The sequence below is a fragment of the Struthio camelus genome, chromosome 13 (assembly GCF_040807025.1).
Source record: "Struthio camelus isolate bStrCam1 chromosome 13, bStrCam1.hap1, whole genome shotgun sequence".
Taxonomy (NCBI): domain Eukaryota; kingdom Metazoa; phylum Chordata; class Aves; order Struthioniformes; family Struthionidae; genus Struthio; species Struthio camelus.
The window spans coordinates 793,355-803,290 of record NC_090954.1 but is presented as its reverse complement, the minus strand read 5'-3'; the positions used below and the strand labels follow the sequence as shown (position 1 = coordinate 803,290).

Sequence of the window (9,936 nt, the reverse complement as noted above, 5' to 3'; positions counted from 1 at the left end):
GCGGGGGCTGCGCTGCCCTCCGCGGAGCAGCGCGCAGCGGGCCGGGCGGGCTCGCACCGGGCCCCCGCAGCGCGGCCGCCCCGCCCCGCCCCGCGCCGCCGCCAGGGCCCCGCGCAGCGCAGCGGCCCCGGGACCCGCGCGCGGCCTCCGCGCCCCCCGCGGCGACGGCGCCGCCCAGCGGCCGCTCGCGGCGCAGCCGGTCCCTCCACCGCCCCCCCCGCCCGCTCATTGGCTGCCGCGTGGAAACTTTGTTTCCTTCCCGGTTGCCAACGCCCTGGCGGCTCTCCATTGGCTGGTGCCCGCGCGCCCTCCCCTCGCTACGTGATTGGCCGGGCTGCTCCCGGTTCGGCTTTTCCGATTGGGCGACGCATGGCGGTCCGCGGGGTTTGATTGGTGCACATGCCTCCGCTCGCTGTGCCCTCTGATTGGATAGAGCCTCTTCCGTCTTACGTGAGCTCTGTTCCGGTCCTCTCGCCGGGTCACGCCTCACGTGATTCGTCCCAGCAAGCGGCGCGGGATGCCTCCGCGCAGCCAATCCCGGCGCGCCTGGCTTCCCTCATTCAAAGTCGGCGGGCGCGGCGGCCAATGGGCGAGCGCGCCCGCCCCGGCGCGCGCTGACGGGCGCGGGGGGCGGCCAATGGGGCGCGGCGGGGCGGGGCCTGCGCGGCGGCAGCGGCTCGGCGGCGCTGTGAGGCGGCGATGGCGGAGCGCGGCGGCGGCGGCGCGGGGGCCGGCGGCGGCGGCGAGGGCGAGGCGGCGGCGGCGGAGCGGTACGGCAGCGAGCTCAGGTACCGCGCGGCGCCGCGCCGCGGGGGCGGGCTCCTGGGGGGCGCCGCGGCCCGGCCCGGCCGGCCCCGGCCCGGCGCGGCCTCCCCGCGGCGGCGGCGTGTGGCGGAGCGCGGCGGCGGCGCCCCGAGCCGGGCCGGACGCGGGCGGGCGGGCCGGGCGGGCCCCACTCCTCGCCGCCTCCATTTTCTGTGCCCGCGCGGCCCGGGCAGGCGGCGCCGAGGGCGAGCGGGGGGGCGCGGGCGGCGGCCCCGGCCCAGTCCCGGCTCCGGCCCCCGGGCGGCGGCGGCGGCGGCCAGGCCCGCGGGCGCAGGAGCTCGCGGCGCCCCGAGGTGCATGTGTGTTGCCGCTCACCTTCTGATAACCTTTGTTTTTTTCAATTTTGAGTCATCATGCCAACATTGGTATTGCACTGGCACTAAATGGTGGGCAAAATTGTTTCCCTGAGAGCAGCAGAGGAGCGTTTGTTGGTTCCAAAGGTGAACGTTTTTTTTTCTATATCTACGCTTAACCGAGCAACCTGTGTAGCGGGCTGGGTGGCACGGCAGGGTTAGCGCGTTAGTTAGCCCTTGGCCCTGACCGCAGGTCAGAGAGCGCAGCCCACCGCAGGTCACGAGCAGAAAGGATGTCGGTAGCGGTCTTGTCCAGATCCTGAGTAGACACTCGTTCCCGTTACAAAATAATTAAAACCTCTGACACGGTTTGCAGCCGTTGCTCAAGAAGTCTAGCATCTGCAGTTAGGAAGAGGAGTTGCAGGTCGTGTCTTAGGAGTTTTGGCAGGTCAAGGGGTGCTTCCACAGTGCCTGCCCATCCTAGTTGGAGATGTAGGTCACCCATTTTCACAAGCAGAGTTTAACAGTTGAGGAGTGATAGATTTGAATTTTGAAGGGGAAGGAGCTATTAGAGTAGTTGCACATTTAGTTTTGTTTCTTAAAACTTTACATTTTTCTGTGTCCTTTTGATTTTATTAATTTCCCCCCCACACTTTTTTTATTCTTGTTTGTAAGAATTGATCTAGCCGACCATTAAGCAGCAAGTGAAAATCGGTTTTATTTCCTTTTGGCCTTATCCACAGAATGGCTCAGCAGCAAGCACTGAGATTTCGTGGCCCAGCTCCCCCACCAAATGCTGTCATGAGGGGCCCACCACCTCTCATGCGACCACCTCCACCTTTTGGTATGATGCGAGGTCCTCCACCACCACCTCGTCCCCCTTTTGGACGTCCTCCATTTGATCCGAACATGCCTCCAATGCCGCCTCCGGGAGGGATTCCTCCACCAATGGGGCCCCCACACTTACAGGTAAATAACGTGTGATTCTTTTAGTTGGTCGAGTTGGAGCTTAGGGTTTTTTCTTGTTTGTGCATAGAAATAATAAGAGGAATGCCACTAAAATGAGTGAAAAAACCAGGAGGGCATGGTGAAAGCATAAGACTCCTGTGTGCTATCTTAAAACTAATGCATGCATGTGATGTGTATACAAGCAGCTTCTGCACAGTTCCTTGAGGCAATTTTAGATGAATCGCTTGTGCAGTCAGGATAAATTCATCCACGGAGGCGTTACTAAAACCTGAGTTCATATTGGTGCCCTGTGGCCATCCAGGATGTGTGATTCAGTTGTGCTCAGACTTCTAAACTCTAGCAGATAGGCAGATGAAGCACGCATCAGCCTTCTGGGATAATCTTAATTCTGCCTGTAGCCCTGTGGTGATGTAATGATGAACGAGCAGGAAGACTAACAGAGGACTGGACTGAACTGACCAGCGTTGAACTAAACTCTGTTTGAGTTCCAGCATGAACCACACCTGTAATCTCTGTGTTAATTTATGGTTATTTTTGATTAACAGGGGATTGGTTAGATGGGCCAGTAGTAAATCTGAGAAAAGAAGCAAGTATATAATCAGTGATCAAGTATGTTTTGCTTCAGCGCTGTGTTCTGAAGGTTGTGTTGTTAGTAACGCACCAAAAATTGTCAACAGACTGGGAAAAAAAAATTTAATGTTTGAAAAAACTGAGAGTAGGCTTAGAGTTTGACTGGTCAGCTGCAGGTTGCTCTTGTGATATGCTGACAAAAGTTTGCGCTCAGCAGAGGGGGAACGCTTTATCTTTTTTTTTTTTTTTTAATTTGTTTTTAACTTGGACTGTTCCTAGCATCTACAGGAATATTTTGCTATCCATTAGGAGCCTATGGGTCTCAAATAAGGTAGATTTCATGGTGATATATGTTTAAGTTCGTTTGCCTACTTTTAAGAGACTTTGATGTTTTGAAAGATAAAATATGTTTGTGAATAAGTAATATTTTACTCGAATAGTGTTTTGTAGGTGTGTCAGTGCAATGTAATTGCTGTGTAGGACTTCAGGCAGACCTATAAATAGATAAATAAAACTACATATTTCATATTTAATGGTTTAAATCCACTGTTTATGATGGAACAGTGTAAATTTTAGTCTATGAAATTTTTTTTTTAATGTAGGGGTGTTGACAAGGTGGAGAGAGAACATGCTGACGTGGTTATTTCACAGTATTTTAGGGCCTGCTTTGCATACGTTTTTTGGCAGCAGAGCTCTAGAACCCTTTTTTCCACGTTGCTCTTAATCAGATTGGCTGACTGTGTAGCTCTGCAAAGTGAAGAAGCCACTAGAGCAGGAGCAAGGATTAAACCAGGCTCCACCTGAAATAAACTAACATCAAACCATAACCTCGTTTTATGTATGCTATAGTCATCTCAAGGACAAGATTTCAAGAAGAAACTAGCACATGTTTCCGCATTGGTGGAAACACATTGGTGTTTCCAGGTCTTTCTTCCAGTCTTGGGCAGCACGCTCACTTGGGCTCTCTGTGTACTCAAAGATAAAGCCTATTGTTAGAACTTGGACTGCTCAGGGAGATGTGAAGTAGTTATTCATTTTGTTGAAATGTTCTCAGTCAAGCAGAAGTCTTATGGAACGGAAGACTGAAACGCTAAGTCTGAGGGATGTAAACAGCCCCACGTACCTCACTGAATGTCAGCTTTTCCTTTGATTCAATATTAGGGGCCCTGTTCTATGGTACGGTTTCGTGTTCACATTTAAGTTGATTTAAAACTACTTCTACCTATGGTTGCTACCTTCTGATCCCTTTTCCTAGTTGCTTGGAATTAACTTTCATGTGGCCATACGCTGGCTGTAAAGCTCTGAAGCAATGGAGAGTGTCAAAATATGCAGTGGAACTCGAACTGAGATGGGAGAATAGGGCCTCACTTTCTGACAGTACCGTTTCAAAAATCTTCTGATGTTAATTTGAAGCCCCATGCCTAGCTGCTGACGTCTCCTCATTGTATGTGTTTGATGTCTATTTTGAATGTGCTTCAGCTCTCAGGTGTTGTATCATTACTATTTTATCATGCCATACAGTAAGCTTGTCTTCTGCCACTTTTTACTGTATGTGGAATCCATGCGCTAAGCATGTTTAAATTTTGGATTGCATTTCAGCATTGTGCTCTGCTTTGCACTGAGCATGTTTGTGTTTAGCTTCTCACCCTGATTTTTGGTACAATGGAGAGACGATTTGAAAGACGTAGAAACGGAGAAGTAGGAGAGAATATTCTTAGAGCAGAACTGAAGTGTATTCAGCATCCCCTGATGTACACCTGTGATCCCCTCCTTTGCTCCTAGGACTTGCCTTGAATGGTCTAACCCTTTTTTTCTGAAAGCAGTAACAGCAGGCAAAAAATGAGCTGTTCTGTATTCTTTTTCCAGATTGTAGAGCAGTAAAGGGAAGGATCATCTCATGGCCAGATGGAGGAGCTGTAGAGAAGAAACATCAAGAAAGGAATGAGAGGATGTAGATAGTTACCTTAATGACTTTTCCTGTTTGTTTTTATTTCTGTCCATGTACTCTTGAGTTCCTTTATAATAGTATTTAACTAAAATCAGATTCAGTATGTGAATTTAAAGAGCACTTTAAAATATCACTCTTTACAGCAGAAATTTTGATCTCAGGGAAACTTCCAAAAGAAGCCCTTGCAAGTACAGACAGAAACCAAGGACATGGCACGCACTGAAAACTACCAAGGGTAGGACTCAAATTCTCAGTGCATGGGTGCAGCTCAGGGTCAGTGTTTGCGGCATGTCACGTTGAGCCACCCAATTTCTGTGACACTGGATTTCCTGCAAACATTCTAGCTTCAGCAGAGCCCTAGTCTTGCTGCATGTATGCATTTCACTCTTAAGCCTGTCAGTTAGCGTAGAGCTACAAGCTTTACTAGTGAACTGTTTTGGTATTGCCTTTGTGAAGCGGTAATCTTTTGAATCATAAATTAAATCTGGAGTAATAGGGATAATTAGGGCAATTGTGGGTGTGTGCAGAATAAGTTAGAAGAACCTAGTGGATTTTGTTGACAGCTGATTTTTTTTATTAGGGATGTGTTCACTGTACTCGCTATACACAGCAGATTTCAGAACAATCTGAATAAACAAGTAAAGTAAAAGAACTTAAGCCTGCTTTCTGATTAAAGGTAGATTATGTATAGCATTATCTTCAGGCATATATTTAGCAGTGGTGTGCAGGGCAATTCTGGATTTCTTCTGATGATGTGATAATGAAAATGTATTTTTTTGTGGCTTTTAAATTAGCACTAGTTAGAACTTTAGCTAATGGATAATCAAAAAGTATAATGGATTGTAGTGAAATCAGCTGCTATGCTATGCTAATAAATGGGATGCTTGCTTATGATTTCTTTTTTGCCGGGAGGGTCGTAGTGTAACTGTTCAGTGGTACTGCAAGAAATCATTTTGGGGAGGTCTGAGTGGCAGTTATTCAGGAACAGTTCTTCCATTCTTTCTCTTCCTTGCATTGGGATATCTTGTCTATTTTAGGGAGAGAGTTATTTCTCCCACCCCACTTCTTTTCATGCCACTTTTTTCTGATGCTTTGCATTTATGTTAACACCTCAGATGTGAAATGCTTACTACAGCTGTTCTGCCATAGGTGGTGGCTTGTCAGGGAGCACATTCTCTGAGCTGGTAACCTCAGGTTGTTAAAGCAGCTCTCAGGACTGGTAGATTTAACCTTACAGTGGTTGTACTGTCTGTTGGTGCTGTAACAAAGGAAAACTCTGCTTGGAAGTTGTATTACATTATTGTTGTTATTATATGCCTTTAGAGACCACCGTTTATGCCTCCTCCCATGGGTAGCATGCCGCCACCTCCAGGTATGATGTTCCCTCCAGGAATGCCACCTGTCAATGCCCCAGGAACACCAACAATGCCCCCAGCAGAAGAGATATGGGTAGAAAACAAAACTCCTGATGGCAAGGTAAGATTGTTGCCAGAAACAACAAAGTGTAGTGGGTGTTTACCGCTCTTGTTAACATGTTGCTGTATATGACCTTGCACGTGGAGATTCCTTCCCTGTGGTATACCCCTGTATTTTTGTCTATCCTTTTAGCAATATTACTTGATTATTTTTAGAGTAGTAGGAACAAGACCGTTTATAGATGCTCTCCCTCCAGATAAGGAGTTGTTTGACAGTGACGTTTTTAAATTGTAGGTCTATTTCTATAACGCGCGTACACGCGAATCAGCATGGACTAAGCCAGATGGAGTCAAAGTTATTCAGCAGTCGGAGCTGACACCGATGCTAGCTGCACAAGCCCAGGCCCAGGCGCAAGCCCAGGCCCAGGCGCAAGCAGTAGGTGCCTCCACACCAACCACCAGTAGTCCTGCGTCTGCAGCATCTCCATCAACATCCTCCAGTACTCAGTCCTCCACAACCTCTACTACGACCACAGCCACCTCAGTTTCACAGACAATTTCCAGTGAGTAACTGAGGGTTTCTCAAGCTTTGTCAGGGTGGGGAACAGATGCTGCTTTGGGGGAGTTACTGCAGCAAAAACTTAACATCCGGGAGGAAATTGTTTCAACATAAAGTGGAGTATGAGTCTGAAGTACTGTATTTAATGCAGAAGCCTGCATGGGATTTTTTTTTTCCTCTGAGCTACTTCAGGAGAGTAACATTGTGTTTGAGAAGATAAATCATTATGTCCCTGTGCAACTTTTTTTCTTCAGGTCTTTGGGTTTTTTGTTTATTTCTGCTGTTACTACTATGCATCCATTTCCTTGACTATAGTTAAAGTTAAATTTCTTAAAGCAGTATCTTACAAAAAGTTAATTTGAGTTAGGGGTCATAGTTTTAGCAATTTCCTCTTTGTTTCCAGAATTGCATATGTTACTTTAAGAGGATGGATCTGTCATTGCTACTCCTGGGCTGCATAGAATTGGTTGGTTATAGAGTAGAGCTCTTTCTGATATAATACGTTTTGATTTTTATTATTCTGTCAAGGAAGCCCCATAAGTTCCCATTTGTTAGAGCTGCACAAACAAAGAGGAAAAAGAAGGTCCTCAGAACCCTTTTTGTTCTCTGATGACCTTTGAATAATAGCCTGAAGGTTGCTGCTGTTTACATGGACTGAGTGGAAGTCCCTGAGGACAGAGGTCTGAATTTATGCAGCGTGCGCATAATACAGGTTTATGTACAATTTATACATATAAAGAGTGTAATTTACATCCAACTTATGTTGGCATATGTGTACTAACAAAGTGCAGGGCAACTATGTGGAGCTGTGTTTTACGTACTCTAGAGCTGTTCGCACACGAGCGTCACCAGCAAACAGTAAAATCACCTAGCACGGACAAGGGAGGTAAACTTGTTAAAGAACAGTTTGATTAGTGTTACTGTCTATGCGCAGGGTTTCTGAAGACACAAAATTTATCCTGGTTAAGAATCCCATCGTTTGACCCTTTTGATTGTTGTAACTGTACTGGCAAAAATGTGTACAGTGGGTCAGGCCAAAGGGTATGCAGAAGGTTAGCAGCCATGTGCTAACTGTGCTAATTCCAGCTGTAGCATATATTTGCATCCTCTTGAATTATTTCACCTTTTTCCTTTAATAGGTGAGCCAACTCAAGGTTAATTTACCATTTAACCCAAACTCTAGACATCTATGTATGGAAGGGAGTCAAATTCAGGTAACCCTCAAATTATGCCTTGAGTAAACACTGCAGGGAGGGCAGATCCTTAGAGTGTAACTGTAGCAAATCATTTGCATTGCTCAGAGCATTTTAGGGCTTTTCCTTAATTTGAAAAGTAACTGAATGTTGTGTACAGCTGCTTTGTGGAAGTATGGTGTAGTGTCATCACGCAGCGACTGTAACCGTTCTGCGGGGTAACAACAAGCAGGTGAACGTTAGGTTCTGGTCTGATGCAGAGTTTTGAGGTTCACTATAGCTGATCCTGCTTTTGGAATATCACTTTATGCGTCTACTGTGAAACACGCAATTTCCTGATATCAAACACTGAATCTCTTGCACTTCTATCTGTTCTACCTGCTAAACTTTGTCTTTGCTTTCAAGAACTGTTACTGTTGGTGTCTGTGCCAAAGTGATAAAATTTTATCATTTAAAATAATTCTACAGCACTCAGACTCAGCTGGTAAAAGACTGGGGCCTCTGGCTGAGCTTCAATCTTGTCTGGTACTGATTTGATTTAGGCCTTAAAATAAATTGCATACTGACTGCCTGACTCTGTTTCCCTAAATTTTACACAGTGATAAGCACTTTACCCTTCCTAGAACAATAAAAACGCATCAAAAATCTTTTTGTAAATTCCTTAATATCAATATCTTAATGGGAATACAACTGATCATCTTTAAATACTCAGGAAAACCCATAATATGCCAGTATATAATATGCTCATAAGTTGTTTTTAAAAAAAAAAAAACGTTTAACTTACGTTTTTACAACAGTTCCTCCTCCCCCCCACCAAACTGTAAATTTGCAAGGTGGCCAATATATTTAAATCAGTCAGATCTGATTACTGTTTTCCAGTCTTTTGATACTGTTTTCTAGTCCCAGTTAAAAGCTGATTTCAATCATGCTGCAAGGATTACTGAATTGAATGTTAATAGTATATTTTCCCACTGGGAGGCACTGAAGACCAGTAAAGTTCTTGCAGCTTCTAAACAAAAGCACTTTCTTTCTCCTTGCTTAATTATACAGATATTTTTATTGACATTTTTCCATTCTTTAATCACAACTTCATGAGCATAGTTTCAGATGGACTATGTCATGCACGTGCTGCTGTTACTATGTTTGTTAAAAAACAGTCTTTATTCATTCAACATAAGAATTTTTTTTTCCCATTTGAAGCTCTCTGTAATGTTCCCTTTCTACTTTTCTGAACAGGGATAGAGAGTAGAATTTCATTTATTTCATGAAGAGGCTATATTTGTCCTTTGGTATACTCCTGCAACTGCTATAGAGGCTTGCTAAGTGTAAAGAATGGTACAAGATAAAAATTGAAATCAGCTTTCTTTGTAAATATTTAATGTTACAGAGAAGGTGAAAGGTTTTCCTGTCCGAGAGTGTCCTGTTGAATATATCTAAGCATATCTGCTTATATGACATCTGTTGGGAAACAGAGAGCCAGTATGTTTGCAGCAAGTATATTGTAGTATCTAAGATACAAGGTGTTCTTTGTGTTTTTTTATCAGCACCTACCACACAAGACCAGACCCCAAGTTCGGGTGTTTCAGTTGCCACACCATCAGTCAGTGTTTCAACCTCTGCTCCTTCTGCTACACCTGTGCAGACTGTACCCCAGCCAGTCCCACAGACATTGCCTCCTGCAGTTCCTCATGCAGTACCTCAACCAACTGCAGCAATTCCTGCTTTTCCACCAGTAATGGTACCTCCATTTCGTGTCCCCCTTCCTGGCATGCCTATTCCACTTCCAGGTAAATTGGCAAACTGTAATTGTCTTGTCCACTACATGTCCATGTTGTCAATTTGTTTGCACTCATGTGTCCACTGTGTATGGAACTTGCCTGAATCCTCTCCACTTAGAATATTTTTTGAAAGAATTCAGGGTTAGCAGACAAACTTTTTAATTAACACTGAACATGATTTTTTTCGACTTTTAGTTCTTTGATATACATAGTAGAAAATAGTTACATTTGACCATGTAAAACTTTTTCTTTTGGGTGATAGGAAAAACATAACTGTACTGAACTGAAAATGTCTTCATTTCATCAGATGTGTCTATCTTGTCATCCTATACAAAAAAAAGTGAGCTTCTGGACAAAATCCATGAGTGACTCTGATTAATATTATA

The 9,936-nt window shown here is 45.2% G+C and overlaps 1 protein-coding gene across 5 annotated transcripts in view; it reads left to right on the top strand.

Moving 5' to 3' along the window:
* Positions 1-674: 674 nt before the first annotated feature.
* Positions 675-9,936, top strand: part of TCERG1 (transcription elongation regulator 1) — a 37,237-nt gene continuing 27,975 nt past the window's right edge. For 2 of the 5 annotated variants that reach the window (XM_068959587.1, XM_068959586.1), the window contains exons 1-4: positions 688-788; positions 1,862-2,087; positions 5,929-6,081; positions 6,316-6,583. In XM_068959587.1, coding sequence (XP_068815688.1) covers positions 700-788; positions 1,862-2,087; positions 5,929-6,081; positions 6,316-6,583 — 736 coding nt within the window. In that variant the 5' untranslated portion in view covers positions 688-699. Of the gene's footprint in view, positions 789-1,173; positions 1,266-1,861; positions 2,088-5,928; positions 6,082-6,315; positions 6,584-9,316; positions 9,560-9,936 lie in introns of all 5 variants that reach the window. The other 3 variants (XM_068959585.1, XM_068959584.1, XM_068959582.1) reach the window with 3 other exon arrangements.